General features: G+C 43.1%; 1 protein-coding gene across 6 annotated transcripts in view; it reads left to right on the top strand.

Moving 5' to 3' along the window:
- The window catches only part of CRB2 (crumbs cell polarity complex component 2), a 64577-nt gene extending 45220 nt beyond the window's left edge, over positions 1–19357 (top strand). For 4 of the 6 annotated variants that reach the window (XM_052668117.1, XM_052668115.1, XM_052668116.1 and 1 more), the window contains 7 exons: positions 6089–7033; positions 7514–8070; positions 8926–9091; positions 9842–10709; positions 11393–11509; positions 11970–12096; positions 14935–16249. In XM_052668117.1, the coding sequence (XP_052524077.1) occupies positions 6089–7033; positions 7514–8070; positions 8926–9091; positions 9842–10709; positions 11393–11509; positions 11970–12096; positions 14935–15162 (3008 nt within the window). In that variant the 3' untranslated portion in view covers positions 15163–16249. Of the gene's footprint in view, positions 1–6088; positions 7034–7513; positions 8071–8925; positions 9092–9841; positions 10710–11392; positions 11510–11969; positions 12097–14934 lie in introns of all 6 variants that reach the window. The other 2 variants (XR_008202684.1, XM_052668113.1) reach the window with 2 other exon arrangements.
- Positions 19358–21908: the final 2551 nt, after the last annotated feature.

Genomic DNA, 21908 nt, shown 5'->3' on the forward strand with positions numbered 1-21908 from the left:
GTGTAGAGGATCAGGATCTGTGCTGATTTATGCTACATGCTTTGAATTCAATATCTGTATTTCTAATCAGAAGCATACAGAGACTCTGTACATGTGTGTAAATACATGTGTATGTAAATAAAAATTAGATCTCCCTGAAAGGAACCAATGTTCTCCAGTCTTCACAGTTGTTATATTGTTGCAGTAGGCAGTTGAATGAACACAAACCGCTTGTCTGCATTTGAACAGGAACAGCATGGTCACCCTAGCTGCTATAGATAGCACTGAAAATCTGTGTGAGGATAGGACTATGCCTACACAACCCAGATGTGACTATCTGGAAGTTTTGATTTCAAACAGATACTCACCATGTCCCTGGTACGTGGTATGTTGACTGGTGTGTTTGGACTGAATTAGCTCAGATGAAAGTAAACAAACTGCAAGAGTTCTTGGAGTGCTTGCTTTAAATATCTTGAAGTCATACTGCTAATGCAGCTCCCATACTCTTATTTCGGAGAGTTTTTGTTTGCTGGGTAAGCTTGTCAGGCTTCCTCACACCATGGAAGTACAAGCCTTCCTCCAGAAACATTACCATTTGGAAGTAGCCACACTTTTTCTGAAACCAGATCATCAGAGAGAAGTGAAATTGCAATAGCTAATTTTGTAAGATTGCTAATGGAGAAAGGGAACTTTGATTCTGCAGTCCCATGGTTGAACTGGTGCAGCCAGCACAGAGCAGGCTGTTTCCTTCCATTCAGTTAGATCACATAAATGGGTTGTGGTAGTTAAAAATTGAGAACTTTCTTTGTGAATGCTGCACAGGGGAAATGCTTGTGCACACAAATGCACGGAGTGGGGCAGATGGAGGAAGGAGACTGTGTGAAGTGCTGGTCACAGTGCTGAATGTACAGCAGGGCTGGGGCTGTGCTCTGCATTTGGAACTCTCCTTATTCATATGCTTCGGTGGTGGAAATATGGTTTTTTGTCTTAGCCTGTTTTTTACAACAAAATTTTTTTACAACAAAATAGGGAAGAATCCGCATTTTGTTCTTATTTCATGGAACGTGGCACGTTCACCTGGGAGGTGGCAAGGGCGAGAGGCTGTCTCTTGACTTTCTGCTGCTGGAGTTAATGCTGTGGATACCGCAGGGTATTACTGTAATGCACTGGGGGAGAGCACTGCAAGTACGCATTCTTCGTGTCAGCACTGACAGAGGCCAGCTGGGGAGGTTTAGAGCAGGGCTGGATTAGATCTCACTGCAGCGCAGGTCTCTGCTATATTGGTTAGTTCCATCTCCAATCCCTTTTTGTCTGACTGGCGTCAGGGAGCGCTTACACACATTCTGCCAGTTCATTTCAGCCTTTCTGCCCTTCCCCACCCCCACTCACCCCCACTTTTTTTCCTTTACTGTCACAAATGTCCACAAGGAGTCGGCCATGAAATCTGTGCTGATTGGCGTGATCCTGAAGGGAATTTTTCTGCTAGCAGGTAATGAGATCTATACAGTAATTGCAATGTGTCCTGAATGTTTGCGTGCCTGCTCAGGGCAGGGAGCTGGCTGTGCGATTAATGGTAGCTGGAGGCATAAGAAGGAAGAGAATTCACTAGAAAGGAAGAATGTTTTTATTTTGAAGAGACCTAAAGTTTTGTTTTGGAAACTTCAGGGCCAGGAATTTCCTAGTTGCCTCCAGATAAACGTGGAGCAGTCAGTGCACTCCGTGTGCATCTTTGCTGCAGTTCTGCCTTGCTCTGAAAGCTGTCCGCAGAAATCCAACCTGGGGTGTTGCTCTGAGGCGCAGGTCCTTCTGTACACAGGTGTACTTTGTAAGCATGTCAGTGTCTCCTGTTAGTTCTGTGAAGCATTAGATTTCTTTTGATGGCATCTTTTTGCTATTTTTCTTTTTGCTTTAATGATTTGAAACTCCTTTATCAAGAAGTAAATTTTTTTAGCTCAGGGGACAAACCCTTAGCTGGCCTGTGCACTTCTGCGTCTCCTCCCCCACATCTCCTTGAGGAGTAGTGCACGGTGGGAGAGAGGTCAAAGCAGTGTGTTGCCATGGAAATGGCAGTAATTGTGCAAATATAATTGTGGCCGGGTCTGTTTGTTGCTGCTAATTCTCTCTCTCTCTCTCTCCCCCCATCTCTCCCTTCGCCTCCCTTCCTCCCCCCCATTTTTCTTTTGGTAATAATACAAATCCTAATTAGGATGCACCAGGGAAAGGTTGCTAGGAATTCAGCTGTCTTAAGGGGAAAGGACGACCTGCGTTGGCTGGGAAGCCCCACTGAACTGGCATGTTTCAAGAAAAGAGAGCATGAATAGATCTCATCCTTCAAGGTTTTTTGGCATGTGACAGCTAGATTAGAATCTTTTTCTTTATATATGTTTTTTCTTTTAATATATGTTTTCTTATAATACAATGCATCTTTGCTTATTAATAGCAGCTAGAAATCATTGGTTTCATTCAGAGAAGCTGAATGTATGGATTTGCATAATGCAGCTATGAAACAAGACTGTCCTTACCACATCAGTAATACTTCAGAATTTAGTGAATTTCTATTTGAAAATGATACAGACTGTTACAGCTTAGCAACTTCTAACTGTATGTTCCTGACGCTGTGTTACTGGGACTGTGCACTGGACACTGCTGAAGTATCTGGAATCACAGAGAGGCTTGGATTAGAAGGGAATGTTTGAAAATAACTGTCCTCAGATAGCAGCCTTTTAAATAATACTTTAATTATTTTTTTTTTTAGATAATTCTATTGATTTGCCTTTCTTAGTCTTTAACTATATGAGAAACTCAGTACACATTTTAAAATCTGATAATGTAATGAATCATGTTGATTATTCAAACAATGTTGCCAACAGTAAGAACAGAAGTAAATGTTTGAGCTTAGAAATCTAGAGGGTGCAGAGGAGACTCCGTAAGAGTTACTACTTTTAAATGGATACCTAGAAAAGGATGCCTAGGCTTTCCTTAGAGAAGCAAATTAGTTTTTAGATTCTTTTAAATTATAGAACAGTGGATATCATGAAACGATCTGCACTTCTGGGGACTGCAGTGGCCGAAATGAAAAATCTTATTTTTTTGAAGACAAACTTTTTTACTTTCCTGAAATCTCTAGCTTTGTTTACACTCTGTTATCTGCAGCCAAACCCCAAATAACATACTTCTCTGCTGAGCTAAAATTAGCATCTGGGAAGCAGTATTCAATAGAAATCTCCTATTTTATTTTGGCGTAAGTAAGAATTTGGCAAATGGAAGATGTTCATAGTTGACAAAAATCATTGGTGATAATGAAGAAGGAGAGAGGGAGGCCAGCTGCTTGATGAAGGGTGTGATTATTGCAAGCTGTATAAGGAGCAGTGATGTAGAACAGGGCTAACTGCTAAGCAAAGGGTCACACTGGCTGAAAAAAGATTTTTACAACTCTGGCACAGTTACCAGTTCTAAAAACTGCTTCAGACTCAAATCTGATACTGCACTGGCTTCTAGGAGGGCAAGGATACCTCTTGTTCTTTTAGAGATCTTTTCTTTCTGCCTTAGCCATGTGAAGGCTGGTTGTTTGCTGGCCGAAACAATGAGGGCAATAGAAAGCTTGTTTTTAATTCCTCTAGGAAGAACTGCCTGCTCCTGCTGCTGAGTGTTTGCTTGTGAGGTTAGACAGCAGCATATAAAGACTTGAAGTTGCCAGCTCATTCTTTTTCACCCATTTTAAATAAATGATATAGAAATCACACCAGCTGTGTCCCATGGGAAAGCTTGGTGTTTAATTAGCCACCAGCCTGGGGTTGTGCACTCACCACAGGGACTAATTTGCCACCTGGTGTGAAGCACTCACCCACAGGTGTCAGCTGGAGCTGGGAAACAGCAGCACAGGCAGGTGTTCCTGCTGCTCCTAGGGAGAGTGCTGGCCAGAGGGGATGTGTGCAGGCTAGGAGGGAGAGAAAGATAGGGAAATGGGGCTCTTGTTTGGTGCTGGCCCAGCCAGACATCTTAGAAACAAATTCATGACCTGTCTCCATTTGTTATTCGGAACAATGCTATTTTCTCCTTGTTGCCCTAGTAAATAAATGTGACTGCTCTGATGTCAAAAGGGATGGCATCTCAAACAGTTGCGACTATGCTGACCCTACATATCTTTCCATTCAGTGGCCTCTCCCCTGAACTCCTACTGTAAACCTGCCCCTTTCTGTTCTGAAAGCCCTTCAATCCACTGATAGTCAGAAAACCCACTCCAGTGTTTTCTTAATTCTTCCCTTCCCATCTTCTCCCACACTAGGGTTCTCCAGGCCTGCAGATACCTATTATGCTTTATTTATTCCAGCACTTTTCTTTCAAGTGATCAGAGCTTTGTCTCAAAATCTCATTTCTGCCCTTGCTTCTCCCATTTCCTTAACTTACAATCATGCCCCAGGTCTGTGTGCTGAGCAGTAATTGCTGGAGGAAGAAGGATGGGCTGAGGTAGTATTAGCAATTCTGAATCTGTCCATCAGCTGGGCTTTTCTTCAAGGCAGACATTACTGGCCAAATTCAGTGCTTTTCTAGAGGCACTACACAGAACAGTTCTCCTTTAATATAAGAAAAGTATAGCTGTATCCTAGAGGGATCTGAGATAATGTTGCTGGCAGAGCAGCCCTAGCACAGCTGAAAAGAGCAGAATTACCAGAACCTCCTGATTCTGTTTCAGCGCTTCTAAGAGCACATATGTGTTATGGTCTTATATTGGAACTAGAAGATGGTGTTGAGTCTTCACATATCTGCAGATAGCACCGTCAACAGCAGGTAAATGCTTGGTCTCAAAAGAGTAAAGTAACTTGGTTAGACAGCAGTACCAGATGTTTGTGCAAGACTGGCTGAGAGGCATTGCTGGAATGTGAGGCAGTTCACAACATCAGCACATGAATTCAAGAAGCTTCATATCTTTGTTAATTTTTTTTTTTATCATGCCATCAAGTCCAGTTCCAGTACTCCTAACGCACCATCTCCCCTCATCCCTTTTTCCCTCAGGCAACTCTCTAATCTCTTTGACATGCCTATTCTGTCTAGTGGCTTTTCTTTACAAATATCTTTTGTGTTTTGATTCCCCTCCTTTGTGTGTGAATTCCTTCTTTTTCTTTCTGCTGTCCTCGTTGTGCTTGCTAGGTAGATTCTGCCTGTAATGCTATTAGATCAGGATAATCCATGCTTGGCTTATCTGTGCGACTGTCTCTGAAGATTAGTGAAAACCAATGTTATGGGCTAGATAAACAGTGAACTGGTTCAGGAGGGCTCTAATGTCAGTCTGAAGATGCTCAGGAAAATGACAGCTGATTTTCATTAACTACATTTGAGTGTAATGGTCTGTAATTTCATTGAGCCCTGCTGGGATGCGTGTGCCTCGAGCAGATACACTAGCTGCCACACGGTACTCTTCACCCAGTTCACTTCTGCAGGACTGGAAAGAACTTAAATCACCTTGGTGCAAGTATGATAAAATACCTATGGAGCATGTATTGCTTCTTGTTTTGTAATAAACTGGGTTTTGTGAATGTTTTACAACAAGGGGATTGTCTGGTATTGTTTTCCAAACTATGGAATTTTAATTTTCTTAACTGTGGCTTTCCAATAACTTCCTGGCTGGTGATCTAGTTAGATGCCCCAACAGTGGTGCTCCAGTCAGATGTATAGACTTGAGTTTAAATGCACCAAATCTATGTATGGAAGATGCATAAAATCCCTGTCTGGACTGTCTTGTCCCTTTAATATCCTCTGCTTGCTCTCCCTGCATGCTTATTAGCTGTGTTGTCTGAGATTGCCTGGGAGAAGACAGGGGAGTCTGCTGGATGACACAGTCTGGCTGGCTGAAGCTCTACAAACAGCACTCTTTGCAGCATCTGGACAGACTGCACAGAATTATCTTTTGTTGCTCTTATGTTAGTAGTAGGCCACTCTGTCGTGAGCGCAGCGCTTCTTGCTGGCAGCTCTTGGGCTTCCTGTGCGTTCCTGAAGAGAATGGCTTAGAGAGCAGCAGTGCTGGGGAGGTCACTGTGCCTCACAGGCTGGCTCTGGGGAAGGGAATTGCAATCCCCTGCAATGAGATCCCATTTCTAAATCTCTTTCGCAGGTGTGGAATGTGCTGTTAACATCAATGAGTGTGAGGAGGGTCCCTGCAAGAATGGAGCTATCTGTGAGGATGGCATTGCTGACTATACCTGCCACTGTGCCCCTAGCCAGGATGGCATTGTCTGGGGAGGGAAGAACTGCTCTGTCAAGCTCACTGGGTGCCAGACACATGACTGCCAAAATGAGGCCTTGTGTATCCCGACTTACCAAGCTGAGAGCCACGGCCACCTGTGCCAGTGCCAGCCTGGTTTCTATGATGCCACATGCTCAACACCAACAACATTTTCCTTTGCTTCCAGAGGGTATCTCCTCATTGAGCTGCCCGTGAACAATCAGAGCAGGAGGGAGGTAGCAGGAGAGCAGCTTGCCAGTGTGTCCCTCCGGTTCCGAACCACCTTGCCCAGCGCCATCCTTTTTTACCGAGGCCGTGAAGCTGAATACTTGTTCCTGGAGCTCTTTGATGGCATTCTGCATGCTCAACTGAAGAGGCAGGATGAGTACCTGCTGCAGCTGGAGGGGCTGAGAGTTGATGATGGCCACTGGCATAAAGTTGAAGTTGTTCTGCAGAACACTGTGCAGCTCAAACTCTGGCACGACTCCTGTGATGCAGGTATCTGCGTGCAGAGCTCTCTTGTCCCAGACAACGCTACTCCGATCCCACACGCCTTCCTGAGCATGTATGTTGGAGGTGCTGAGGATCCACTGGCCAACAACACGCAGAGTCAGCAGGGCTTTGTTGGCTGCCTGGAAGACTTGCAGGTGGATGCTGAAGCCGTGCTCCCGGTGGCTCTCCCTGTGAGCGGCGTTTCCCCTGTGACGCAGGGTTGTGACCGCACTGAGTGGTGCCTCTCCAAGCCCTGCTTTCATGGCGGGCTGTGTGTGGACCTTTGGACAACGTTCAGGTGTGACTGTTTGAGGCCATATGGAGGCCCTGCTTGCTCATATGGTAAGTGCTATGTGATTTACATCTGCCAACTCCTTTGTCAATGCTTCAAGGATACTACATTCAGTACCTCTAGAAGAAATATTTTCTATTTGACCAGAGGGAAGAATAAAGCAAAACTCTCTATAAAGAAAACTCTTATTGATTCCCTGTCACTCACTCCTGCAGAAATGATAACCAGATTTGTGGTGCAGATGTTACTCCTTGTTGAACCAGAGGCTCTGACTCTGTATCAGATCTGAGTAACTGCAGGAGAGTAGGGAAGTTGTTTGACTGTAAGAAGCTAAGCTTGAGCTCAGTGAATGGGAATGTATTGCTTTGTAAACAAAATAGAAAGTGTTAAAGTTGGCATTTCTGAGCTAAAATTATACTTATTTGCCTTTTTTATTCCCATAAGTTTTATATTGTCCTTTTTTTTTTTATATATAGTTGCTCTGCTGTTGCCTTGTCAGAGAGCTGATGTACATTTCATTTCTCTTCCAGAACACCCAGCAGTAACATTTGGCTTCGAGAATTCTACTAGCTTTTCCTCTTTCATCCTTTCTGATAGCCTTGGTGCAGACTTCAACATCTCCTTTTTCATTCGTAGTCTGAAACCAAACGGTTTAGTATTGCAAATCAGCAATGAAACAGACCCCTGCCTCACTATATACTTGAAGAACGGCAAGCTAAAGATTGAGATGTTATCTACAGATACTGTGACATTTCCAGAAAGTTTAGTTGATGGGAGAAGACATTTGGTAGCTCTGTCTTTCCAAGGAGGAATTGTTGGTGCTCACCAACCAGACATGTATGTGGAACTGGGACAACTGGTAGGAAGGCCTCTTTTAACTGGCTATGAAGTGTATATTGGTGGACGTCCTGACCCAGACAGCACTGGCCTGTGGGGAGGTTATTTTAAAGGCTGCTTGCAAGACATCCAACTGAACGGCCACGAAATAGAGTTTTTTCAGGTTGAGAACTACAGTCTGCCGGATGAATTTAATAGGACTCAAAATATTAATTTGGTGAATGGATGCATCTCTGATAACACCTGCAAGGTAGGAGGTCTTGTTTCTCTTTGCATGCAGTTGTTTATTATAGGTGTGTGACTGCAGAACAGTTTGACTGTTGCTGGTACCAGGGAAACAGAACAGGATGCCTGCACTCTTAGGCCTCACTCCTGTGATGTAATTCTTATCTCTCTTTGCCCTTTTTTTTTTCATATAACTTTTCAAATCTGAGAGCTACAGACGTCTCTAGAATTAAACTGTGGGAAAAACTCCTGCCCTGTTATGTTACCAATTTTGGCAGCTGTTTGCTTTGATTTGAATACACACGAACACAAAAAGAACCAAAAAGCCCACCTGAAGCATAGCAGACTGGAGATGATTAATATCAGAGGCCATAGCAACAAAAATAATAGCAAAGAAGGACATTTCCTTCTCCCCGTCATCAGTAACATTGTACTGGTTGGAGTGATATGCTCAGAATAACTGCATTTTTCACAGAAAGCTTTAGGCTGGTGTCCAAACCATAGCCACTGTACATGTATGCATCCGAATATGTAGAGTTTGCTGCAGCTTGAAGGTCAGCATGCTGCAGACCAGTAGCTGTGTGGATGAGATGCTCTCTGCAGTACAGTGTCCTTGCAGATGTGCTGCCAGCTGTTCTTTTCTAAACTGATGGAGTTCTACCTGGAGAGATTTTGTCCACCAGCTCTGTATGTAGGGAGGGGCGGGGGTCTCAGGACTTGCCTGCATAAAGTCTCTTGTACTTCCTTTGCTGCTGTCGATTCACTATTTTAATTACTCTTTCTCAATTTAAACACCAACTGTCACATTTCCTTCCAGCAGGTTCTCTTAGATCTAACCATGAATTATACTGCTCCTAAATTGTGCTATTTTGCCTTACAGTCTGAACCTTGTCAGAATGGTGGCACATGCATTGTCACTTGGAATGACTTCCATTGCAGCTGCCCAGCAAATTTCACTGGGAAGTTTTGTGAAGAGAGAGTCTGGTGTGAAAGTGACCCATGTCCTGAAGCTACTACCTGTATAGATGTCCCAGCAGGATATGTGTGTGAGTACTGTTATCCTGCTTATGTGTTGGTAAAGTCTTCAGGGTCTCCAACCAGTATTACTAGTTCTCACTGTTGTGATAAATATAAACACGTGCTGCAATTAGCAAGCTAAGAATGGTGGCCAAGTATGTACTGTTACAAGCAGCATGTACTTTATGGATTTGCCACCAGCATGTGATAGAGTGAAGGTGGCACTCAAACATGTTTTCCTCTGTTACTGAGGTTTGATCAGGGAGGAGCCTGCCCTCTGTTTGAGAGTGACAGCCTGCCTTATCAACATCGCAGTGCAAGGGCTATCTTTTTTCTCTACTGTTCATCCATTCCAAGAGTCTCACGTTATTTCACTAAGACAATTAATGTGTTTTCAACTAAGACAAAACCAAAGAGAATGAAGAAAACTTGTTAGTTTATGATTCCTTGCTTTGCAGAGAATGTTCTTAGTGGCTACAAAGTGTCCAGGAACTCAGGATGTTGGCCTATTTTCAGCAGCTTTGTATGTGTTGCTTTCCTGACTTGCATCCTAGTTTTTCTGTAAGAAAAAGGTGATAGTTTTATTTGTGTGCAGTGCTGTGAAATTAATGAGTAAAAATTGCCAGATAAGAGCTAGGTATTATTAATAGAAATGTAACTGTAAACAGGAAGAGCTTTAATGATGCTAGCCGCTGAGCTTCTAATCCTGCTCACACTAAGCTTACATGATTCTTACATGAGTCTTTCAAACCCCCAATGCACTATTCCTTTATTTGTAGGTTTGGCTAATGCAACATTTAATAGCTCTGCTGCCATTGAATTTACCACCAATGCGTCTGTGACTAGAACTCTGGGCAGCCTCCTCATGGATTTCAGAACCAGGGACGAAGATGCTGTTTTGCTTCGGGCTATGGAAGAAGTGGACTCCCTCCAGATAGCTATTAAGAACTCCTCTTTGCTTGTTGACATCAGGAGCGGGAATAATATTGAAGGTGTCAGCTTCCTGAGTCAGAATGCTGTCACGGATGGCGCCTGGCACACAATCTCTGTGTCAATGGAGGAGCCTTCTGCACTGTCTTCCAGATGGGTGGCTCATTTGGATGGGTCTGCTAATATGACTTTGCAGGGAAATGCTGGGAACCTGGACTTCTTAAAGAACAATGCACTGATTGTTCTAGCTGAAAACTTCACAGGCTGCCTAGGACAAGTGAAGATAGGAGGGATCTACCTGCCATTCACCTCCAATCTCTCATATCCCCAGCCAGAACAGTTCCAGCAGTCCAGCAGAAGAACTGTCCAGTTAGGCTGCACGGGGGCTGATGTTTGTGCTTCTAGGCCTTGCAGCAATGCTGGCATCTGCAAGGACTTGTTCAACTCCTTCAGCTGTGCCTGCAGTGCTGGCTGGGAGGGGCTGCTCTGCGAGTCCAATATTGATGACTGCCAGTCAAGCCCGTGTGTTCATGGGAACTGCACTGATAGACTAGCAGATTTTGAGTGTGAATGCTTCCGGGGATACATTGGAAAGAAGTGTGACATCAATGTGGATGACTGTGTGCGGCACCAGTGCCAAAATGGAGCTACCTGTGTTGATGGGGTTTATGGCTACTCCTGCAAGTGCCCAGCGCAGTATTCAGGACCTCGCTGCGAGTGGGTATCTTGCCTGGTTTGAACTAGGGTAGAGAAGCCCCCATATAAGTAGGATTTTTCCTTTGGGGCACTTGGGGATTTTTTTCAACAAGGTTTATATTTATAGCATTTGTGTTGGTTTGGAAAAATTCCAGCATATTTTATTACAAAACGAATTATTTAGACTTCCATCTACTTGTGCTATTTAAACCAAATATTGAGATAAATATTCAAATGGTTGAACTTCATTTCTCAGATCCACCCAGGTTGAATTTCCTGTAGTTTACTCAATTTCTGCTGCAGATAATTATCTAGTGCTTGCACTTTTCTTTTTTGACCTAGCTGTGGTGCAGTTTGGTATTCCAACAATATCCTGTCACTACTTCTATTTTCTTCAGCGAAAATAGACAGCTGTGAAGAGAGTCCCATACTGATGACACTGCTACCACATATTCATACAATTCATTCACACGAATTCACCACATTCATATACAAACTCCTTTTTGGGGGATGCTTAAAAGTAATATTTGGTTACTATAGAAAATTTCTGAGACTTGTCCCTTCTCATCTTGTGTCAAAGCCCTTCCTGGAAAAACCAGTGACTGTGCTTATGACCCTTGCCAGCTCAGACTCCACTGTATCTGAGTATGCTTTTACCTTCCTCACAACTGATGGCTTTAAAGGCAATCTTCTGCTTTTCCCAGATGGCCGTTCCCACCTGCACAGTGTGGTAAGAACTTCACCTGTCTGAATGGTGGCAAGTGCATCACTGAGACCTGGGGAGCCAACTGCACTTGCAAGCCAGGTTTCACTGGAAGGAAGTAAGTGTTATTTTTCTGATGCCTGCAAAGGAGCTTGTGCTCTGATTTTTACATCCATGGGATAGCTGAACGGGTTCAAATGCTTCATCCTCTTGTATATCCTTTTGCCATTCAAACAACTCCTCCAAACTACACCATTTATTTTTAGAATAGGTGGGCTTGATATTATACTGTTAATAGTATCAATTTTCACAGCATGCACCACCTCTAAGTATTTTTTTGCCTTGTAACGATTAACTGACTGTGCTGGAGAGTCATAACTGGCTTCAGTCGTACAGAAATGACAAGTAGAGGATTAGTATGTGTAAAACCTCCACGTTGCTGGACCCTGGAGAAAGCACTTTAAAAAGAGGTAACATAGTTTTCAGATAAATGAGGTTTTTGTAGGTTTTTGATCTTGTGTTCTGTGACACAACAATGTGAGAAATTTCATTTCACTCTAATAGCTTTTCCTTTCCAGTTGTCAAATTAATATAAACGAATGTGATCCAAACCCTTGCCAGAATGGAGGTACCTGTCAAGACTCTGAGAACAAATTCAAGTGCTTGTGCAGTGCCAGCTACGCTGGAGAGCGCTGTGACATTAACGTAAGCACTTCCTTCCTTTTGCTTTTGGAAGCTCCTCTCTGTTCTTCCAAACTTTGAATTATGAGAAGCATGAGCAGTCGGCTTAGTAGAATCCTTGGGTACCAGGGTATCAGTGAAACTGCCTGTGTGTTGTGTGTATCTTGGCTAAAGCACACTGGTAAGCATGCTTGGCACCAGAGAAACTTGAAATGTGTGTAGTGGTGGTACAAAAAGAAAATTAGATATTCTAGTTATATTCTTTTCAAATAAGAACAGTGAAGAAAAACTTGATCCAAAGCTGGAAATGACCAGCAGCAAATGTAATGCTTGTTGAGTGCTAAGGCTGTTTTCACCTTCAGTAGTGTAAACCAGGCAGTAAGAAGCAGCAAGAATATGGAGGACAAGTTGACAGTGAATAAAAACTTCCCCATTTACATTAAGTAGGAAGCTATTGGACAGTATAAAATTGCAGGAAAACCAGGAATGGTTGATCCAGCTGAGTTCAGAGTGTGACAGAGATGTGTAATGCACCAAACAGTAAGGCAGTGTCCTTATTTTTTTCACTCTGCCCTCTTCTATTCACCACCTTGTTCTCCCTCCCACAGTTTCTTGGAGAATGGAATTTAAGCTGCCATTTTGTCTTGGATGAGCTTAATTACAAAGTAGCTTCTCTCTCCAAAAGTCAGATAAAATCAAGCTGAATGTGATAGAAGAGGAAAAAGTAGCATGCTTCTATCTGCTGTGTCTACTACTGCCTGGATGGGCAGTTTCTGCAATGCTTTTCTTTTTCTGCAAGCAAAGCATTGCTGGTTGGGGCTGGAATCCTTCCTGTGCTGAAGCTGTTACATCGTTCACTTGCTTTCTTCCTGTAAAGCTGTTGCATGAGCAGATAGTTTGTCTGGTAACCTGGGAATGTACTAACCTATACTGCATGGAATCGGGCTGTGCACCAAAGTGGAGTCTGCTGCTGTTGCTGTTACTGAGGGCTACGTAACGCATGCACCATAAGGTCACTCCTGACCTTTCCAGTTTGCATGCACTGACTCCTTCAGGTATCTCTTTCCTCCCCGGACATTTGCAGATTCCTTGGGTTCATTTTCATCATACCCACTGTTTTCTGCAGAACAGCCTTTTCCCTCCTTAAAGGATGGTGCCTTGGTGGGGACAGGGAGGACAGACAGGCTGTGGCTAACTGGCGTGTGTGCTGTTATTGGCAGTTGTAGAAGCAAAGGCCTTGACTGCATTCTCTTGCTCCTTCTCCTTCCCCCCAACAGCAGCAAATAAGGAGCATGCAACAGGCAGTAGGGTAGGCTGCTAAAAACTCCTGCAGCGTTGGTAAAGTGCAACTAATCTGCATGCTTGTGCAAAACTAGAACTAATTGCATGGCTTGAGTTTCAGCATTCTTAAAATCAATTTGAACTTCAGGCATTTGAAAATGGAAGAAGGGCTTCCAGGTAGTCTGGGAATAGTCCTGCTGTGTACTGCTCTGTGGTGTGGGCAGAGACTGGCATCCAAAAGCAGTAAATATTCAAGCTAGGATTCTTGGCAGATAGTATTTTTAACAAAGAGAAGTGTTTCTTGTTTTTAGGTTTATTGTTAAAGGTTTCTTTTAATGTTAAAATTCCACATTTAAAAATTCTTTGTTGTTGCTGTTCCCTGTCACCTTAATTCTACCAGTACCAAGATACTCTTTTGACTGTTTCTCTGCTCTGTACTTGAGCCTTTTATCTTCTCCATCTCCCATCCACGTACTGATTTAACATCTCCCTGCTGCAAGCTGTCTGTTTCATTGTATTTTTACATAGTGTGGACATTAAAGTATGTCCTTCTAACTTAAAAGTTTTGAGCTCACCATTCAGTATTCAGAATATTTAAAATCTTTTGCTCTCGGATGTCCTAAAGCTCATCAAGATGGCTACACCTGTCCTTGTTCGTGTAACCACTGCATGAATGCTCCACACTGCCATCAGAGGCATCACTGAACTTTTTGTAATACCTTTCCCCTACTCATGGAAATTGTAGTGTTACTGAAAAATTCATGTTTGTCTGGTTTAACTTTATAGTGTTAATTTTTTGAACTGCTAGTCAGATCACACTGGTGACACCTGCATATTTTAGTCTTATAACAGTAAAGAGGCTCCTTAAGATTCCCACTTTGATTTGAATCATTTCCTGCTGTGAAAAAACATATAGAAAGAAGAGAATAGGGAGTGTGATATTATTTGAATAGTTTCAGTTAATCTAATGCTGTCTGAAGTGTTGGGCAGACTCTTAACACAGCCATTTGTTCCAGTTAGAACAGCAGTAGTTATCTTCATTAGCAAGCTGTGTGCAGTGGACAGCTTTTCTTTGTAGCAATTGTGCAGCTCCAAGATTAGTCTCATAAACTGCATTTAGTTTTGCTGTCCCCATGTCAGCTAGGATTTACTGTGTTGGGTAGCAAACTTTCCTTTGTTGTGGTCATTCTGAACATTTCCTGCTTGACTGACTTAACTGTTCTGTCAGTAAATCTGTGTTTATAACTGTCCTAACATTAACTGGCAGCTTGGTGAAGTTGGAGAATAGTTCTGATGAGTGTCACCACTTACGAATTAGAGGAAAATATCAGAAGCTGTTAGTAGCTTTCTTTATATCAGAAGTAATCCATTAAAAAAATATATATTTTTTGCTGAGATTAAAGAATGAACATAAGCATTCTCTGTGCAGATGCCCTCAAGCCCTCTTCCTGTCCTTTTCCATTAGGGTACAGATCAACTGCCTTTTTTCTTTTTTTCTCTCTATTCTGACCATTCTGAGCTGTTGGACAGGTTATTGTAACCACTGGAGTTTCATTGTTTCTCCATTAATTTCTTTTACAGAAAGGGACTCCAGGTGCTTTCTTCCCCTCCCCACTAATTGAAGTAGCTGTCCCTGTAGCCTGTGGCTCTTTACTGCTGCTCAGTATTGGTCTCATATTCATGATTATCACTGCAAGGAAGAGGCGCCAATCAGAGGGAACCTACAGCCCAAGTCAGCAAGAAGTGGCAGGAGCTCGGCTGGAGATGGACAGTGTCCTAAAGGTGCCACCCGAAGAGCGGTTAATATAGGCACTGCCCTGGAGACACACCTGCAAGGTCTGCTTTGACCTTGATCTTCTTCCAGCACTTGCAGCAGATCCACTCTTGTCTCAGTTTCTTTAAGGCATGGTAATGAAGACCTGGATTTAGAAGAACAAGGCAGTCTGTCTATGCAGTGGCTGTTCCAGTTGGTTTCATTTAATTGAGTCAGCTGCACACCACTGGCTCACAGTGAGCCTCTTTACTTCCTTCTTTCCTGCCCCATGGGCTGTCCCATACTTTTACCTCAGTAGAAGCTGTTGAAGTGCACCAGCTTTGAAGTTCCTCTGGCTCCATTACACTTCTCACGTAGCAATGGCATATTTAAATCTGCTTTAAAAGGTAGGGTTAAATTAGGCACTAACTTACAGATAAAGATCTGTACATACTTGTAAGAAGAACTGGAGAGAGGGTATTTATGACTGGTTTATATATACTGTTCTGTTTTGGTCATCAACTTAATGTGCTCAAAGCTTATTCAGTTCAGGCATATGAGGTTTTCAAATCTGTTCTCAAAAAGCAATTCTCAACAGCAACAGCAGCTGTGATCTCCTGCCCTGTGATGGACATCGCGTTACAGGGAACTGTCACAAATTACTGAAACCATTGGTTTATGAAGTAATGTTAGACATTCCCACGGGTACCACACAACAGAGGTACAGCTGGAATTTTGCAGGTTTGTGAACCAATGCTGGAAATACCTGCAGTGTCTGTTGCCAAATACTGAACTTAGGCCCCTTTGTGAACGGGGGAGTGGGGAGCAGTCACCACACTGCTTCTGTATTGCTTGGATTTGTAGGGGACTGTGGTTCTCAGCCAGTGAAAGGGGGGAAGTTCCAGTCACACACTGCTGTTGTCAGTGTGATGGCAGCTTAGAGAGAGGTTATGGGGACGGGATGAGGGATATGAAATGTAGCCTGTCCCCATGGGAGCTCTCAGTAACACCCTCTTCTACCACAGCAGCCTTTGTGGGCACACCTTAGCAACTCCTCCGTTGTGGGAGCAGTTGGGGCTGCGGGGACTGCCCTCCTCCTTGCAGTTGGTGCAGCCACGGTGATTGCCATGAAGAGGAGGCGAGCAACTCAGGGAAGATACAGTCCAAGCCGGCAAGAAAAGGATGGTGCTCGAGTGGAATTGTGGAACGTAATCAAGCTGCCACCAACAGAGAGGCTGATATAAGAACTAGGGTCACAAGTCATCCTTTAACAAACTGCTGCAGTATTTCTGTCTTAGGTCTTGAAATGTGGTATTGTTTGTTTTTTTTTTTTTGTAGGACAGATCTTTTCTTCTTTAAGCTCCTTCCCAGGACACAGGTAACTGCCTTCTGTTAACTTGGTAATATTCAACCACTTGAAAGAGCTTGGTTAAGTTATTACAGCTCATTCCATAAAAGCTTTGTAAAAAATTGGTCTGTGAGCAAGGACAGTGAAGCCCAGGGAGAAAAAGCATCTGGGAGGAGCTGCTGGAGGAGAAGTGTTGACTGTAGCACAGCAGAGAGAGGGTTTTTAGAACTACTAACAGAATGCAGTACTGCAGGTCAGTGAGATGGTAGGGCCAAGTGATGCTGCCAGCCTTACTGACTGCCTCTGTCCTGCAGTCATCCACGGGCTCATACCTGTAGTAACTGTCAATATCAACTCCACCACGCAGGTAAGTAAGAATGTCTAAGGGTGAGGAACAACCCACAGTATTAAGAACTTATTTCAAAAAAACACGTGCCTGTGCTCCCTCTGTAAATTCAATGCTGGTGACTGACTGATGGAATATAATTCCCAGAACTGCTGCTGTCCTTCCATAATGGGACCAGAGTTAAGTACTACTATGCTATAGTAGACACTAAAATCTTTTCCTAAGATTAGAGTAAAACATAGGAATATGTTAAGTGCCTTTTTAAGACTGAGTGACCAGTTACAGAACTACAGAACTACCTTTCTAGAATGTTTATGCACATTAAACCTGATCAGTTTTGTGATCAGACTTGACAACAGCACTGAAGTGAGCCTGCTGGACTTTTTCCCCGTGTGTTCCTAGGTATAGTATCTGCCATCCACACAGAGCAGAATGCATTGAGTCAAGAGCTGACATTACGTAGCATGACCACACAACAGTCCTTAGTAAGAGATTCAGCATTTGAACATTAGATGATCCTTGCTTGTGTGAAGAGGGGCAAGGAAGTTGTTTCCAGACCTGTACCCTTGTGGACAGCCAGGTTTTGGGGCTCATTGATACAGAAGAGTGGAAAATAAATAAATAATATATTGAACTTTAAGATAAGACTATTTTTTGGGTTGTAGCTCAGCATTCATTTTCTACTTTTGCTATAAAAAGGGATATTAATTTTGTGGCTTTACTTCCTTGTTACTGTTTTAGCTGATGACTGCGCTATTTTTTTCCCCTAGCATAATGTGGTAAAGCCTGCAGAAAGAACTACGGCAAAGCAGGCCAAATAAGGTCTCAAATCAGCAGGCTTTCACAACGATTGCTACAGGTATCAGTGAGAAATATTTAGAAAATAGTGACTGCTTTTTTATCTCCAGAATGCTATTAATAAGCAGCGTGTGAATCTGCACACCAAATCTAATTGCCACAGGAAGAAATGCACTCCTGTTACGCTCTTTTTGCTCTCAGATTATTATTTTTTTTCAAGCCGTAGTTGTTAATTTCTTCTGTAATTCTAAGCAAAGGGAAGAGACAAAGTACTGATCAGGTCTGTCCAGTTAAGAGCAGGTCTTCTGTGTGTGTGAAACTGTTGATGTAAGGTGAACAAGGAAAATTGTGAAAAAACAGAACAAAGGAAACCATTACAATGTGAGACTTCACATCTCATATGAAGGTCACTTTTCCTTGGATGTTTAGGAAAAGTTGAAAGAGCGTGCAGTGATCCCACCCCAGCTGTGGCTTGGGCAGGAGGTGGAGAGGATAGTACTGGTAACTGCAGAAATTACCTAACAGCAGTTCAGGGAGCTTGCTGTCACTGTATTTATTGGCAATGCTGCTGTTACTTTTAACATGAATTATTTGCTCTGTGTACTTTCCAGATGCTATTTAGGAGGGTCTAATATACTTCTAGAATAGAGACAGTTACACTGTCCAGTCAGCTTGCTACAGGGGAAAGAGTTAAGCTGCACACCTTAAGAAAACATGAGTGCAATTTTCCCTGGCATCATTTGGCAACAGGGATAAACAAATGAAGCAGGCAGTGCTTTTCTGGGAGAGCAGGTCTGAAGGGGAAGAACTGGCTGCAGAGCTGCTTACCGTGTCTCCTCTAGGGAAACAGAAATGCAGGCTGGGTCTGAGACCTGCCCTGTCTGAAGCGAAGGGTGTGTTTATCTCATGGGGAGAAAGGATTTGCACCCCACACTCATATCAGGGGGCTGAGGCAGAGCCCCATGTCCTGTCACAGTCCTCCTGCATAATCTTTACTTAAATTGCAAAGGTAGGTGTGGTTTTTCTTCGTCCCATAAGGCAACAGCAAGATTAAAATATGCTTTTGGTTTTCCCCAAACAGGCCTGATTAACCTCCAGGTCAGTGCCAGGAGATGAGAATTACTGCTACTTTTTAGGTCTGCTCCATTCTTTTGTGTTAGAATTGTAGAAAAATGAAAGCAGCAAAAGGGTCTGAATGAACAAATTTTACTCTAACCTGTATTATTTGAGAAGAAAAAACAAATTGTGATGTAAGAACTGACTATTGCTGAGCTACTGAAATATCTTGAAAGGCAGTAAGTAGCTGCACGTCCCCCAGCAGCGGACACCTAAAAGCCAGCGAGGTGCAAGCAGTGAATCTGTCTGCATCTCCTGCTGTTCTTGGGGTAGTCAGCAGGAAGGCTGCTGCTCAGTTGCTTTACAGGATTAATAGAGCAGAAGTTTATATTTCAAGCACCCAAAGCCAGTACTAGGATAAGTGTAAAAATACTTTGTCAGTGTCTTGAGCATTTCTGCAAAATAAATTATGAAAGCTTTTTGTTTTTTTCAATAATGAACTTAACTCTCTTTTTATATTTAATTTTTGAATATATTTTTTCACAAAACTGGATTTGCTGTAGTTAATTGTTGTGATCCTGATTTCTTTTCTAATTGTAAACTTTATAATTTGTTTAAAAAAAATTAAAAAAAAAAAAAAAAAAAAAAAAGATTTAGAATGTCCCTCAAAATAAGTTTACAATAAAACATGTATAAAAATAGACCTAGTTACCATGATCTGTGATCACTTCTTGGCAAATCTCTACTTGATTTCTAGGTTGCTGATTTTGGTCTGTAACAGTTTGCTCAGCCACAAGTTTCCGTGCTGCATTAATTAAGTTGCTCATTATTATTATTTCTGTCACACACCGTAACTCTAAACAGCAAATCTGCACAGCAGTTACTAAAGTCCTATTGTAGAAATAAAGAAGGGAGCTACTGAACCTGTTGCATTCTCAGTTAAGCTATACTGAAGTATGTGCTACTCCACACTGCGCTGAGCTGTCAGTGATGCCATTCACCTGCACAGCTATGAGCAAAGACACAAAATCTGTGTGTAGAGCCCTGGCGTACGAAGCAGCCTAAGGCAGGACAGATTTCTGCAGCGGCAGAAGTTCTCTTCTGGAGAAATGGGGGCCAGCACTCTCCAGCACAAGGGAAAAAAACAGAGAGGACCACACTTCAGTCTTTACATCATCTGACCCGATGTAGCTGGAGAGATTCTGCCCACAGCTGGGACTAAATGTCAAAGGAAGTTCACATTCAAGCCTTCAGAATAACATTTTCTCTGTAAAAAGACTTCACAGATCTCTCCTACCTCCCTGAGTCCGAAGACTTCTTCTGTAATTCCCAGCTGCCAGGGGCCAGAGGCAGGAGTTGGAGGTGGGGCCAGCTGGGCTCTTGACCTGATGCCTGCCCTCAGCCAGTGCATCACAGGGATGGATGCAGAGATGTGCTGTGTAAGGACAAGTGGCTCAGGCTGTGCTGCTGTCAGCAATGGCAGAGCAGAAGCACAGCTGCGCCCTGCACCGCTCACCCCATGCAGCCTTGGGAACTTCGCTCCGCAGTTGTGCCACAGGAGCTGCTGGTGGCAGCCCTGCTCCAGCTGCGGGACAGCTGCAAGCTCTTTCCTGGCAGGAGAGCTGCTAATGGACAGAGCTCAGAGTGAGCAGCCTGAACTGGAGCGCCTGGAAGGGAGGCTGGAATGTGGAAATAAATGACTATAACTGAAACGGCTGCACTGACTGCTTGGTATTGTAAGCATCCCTGTGCAGTGGAACACCCAGAGCCACTGAGGTACACCTGACACGACTAAACTGCACATCCAGTTTGCTTCCATGTAACAGCAACACATCAGCATCATGGGATGTAACGACCGCTTTGGCACTGAGGTAACTGCTGCAATAAGCACAACCAGGTGAGCCTGAAACCAGAGACAGATAATCACAGTGCTTGCTGCAGAGCAATGGGCCAAAAGGGAATGGATTTAAATTAAAAAATGTGAAAAAATTTGGTGCAAGCTCCTCAGAAGACAATTCTCAGTCTTTCAGAGAAAATACACTCAGTTTCTGGCAACTTAAGCAAACGTTCCACAGAAAATTAACTAACTGTAGGCATTTGCCCTTGCTTTAGTTTTATGCATCCATTAAAAGAGCGGTGAGATTACATAAAGCCCCTACTCTGCCAAAACGTTTAACTCTATTAAGCAATTAATTTTACAGTGCTACACAATGAATCACATGCTTACGTTTGTTTTATGACGCCAAGCTGCTGCACCATTTGAAAACATGGGCACAGGATTATCACAGAGCTGAGCGTGGTGGAACCAGGCAGTTCCAGGGTGGGAATTCATCTCCTGTATTGCCACAAACTTCTTAAGTTCCTGAAGGACACTGGGGGACCAGAGCAGCTCTTGTCATCACCGTTTCACAGTGCAGAGATTTAAAAAAATACATCTGTTAACCTCCAACAGTCACAAGCAAAGTGAAACAGGTTTTTCCAAACCTGGATGTTGTAAGAAGCAGCAGCTAACAGGCTTTGTGTTTATACACAAAGCAATTAATCTGCCAGTGCTGGAAAAAGCACTTTGGTCATAAAACCTACAGGGTACGCATAGAAAAAGCACAAAACACATTAAAAAATGGCAAATAAACTAACACAAATCCTCTCGTGCAAATGGACAGAATTTGGGAAACATACAGCCATCATTTACTTACACGCTCTTTTGAAGGCAGCACGTCACACATTCCTGTTTAACAAAAGATAAGCTGCTGCACACAGCCTTCTGCAGTGTCACTGACCCAACCTCTCGTGTTACCTTCCCTGAAAAATGGCAGTCCTGTGTTACTGACAGACTTTAACCACCTCCGAAACAGAGAGGAAACGGAGCAGATGTCAATCTCCTGTTGGAGAGTTTCACACACATGTAAAAAACAGAAAAAATGCAGGCAGCACAGACCATTCACTGCAGGTGAGAAAAAAATCAGTGTGTGGCAAGAAAAAAGAAGGGAGGAGAAAAAAACAACTCACAAAAAGATGCAAAATTCCAATGGCACATCATCTGCTACATAGTGGTGCTTGTATGGATCCACCACAAGTGAGGAAGGTTTTTTTTTCTCCCATCTAACTCACACTAAAGGAAACCCGCAAATTCCAGACTGGATCTGTACATAATGTTTGTATAAAACGAAATGGAGCTATTGTCTTAGACTTTAAATATTTTACTATGCAGTACTAAAACCATCTGTCTTCCAGCACAAAAAGAAAATACAAAT

Source organism: Tympanuchus pallidicinctus, unplaced genomic scaffold (assembly GCF_026119805.1).
Source record: "Tympanuchus pallidicinctus isolate F22 unplaced genomic scaffold, pur_lepc_1.0 scaffold8, whole genome shotgun sequence".
Taxonomy (NCBI): domain Eukaryota; kingdom Metazoa; phylum Chordata; class Aves; order Galliformes; family Phasianidae; genus Tympanuchus; species Tympanuchus pallidicinctus.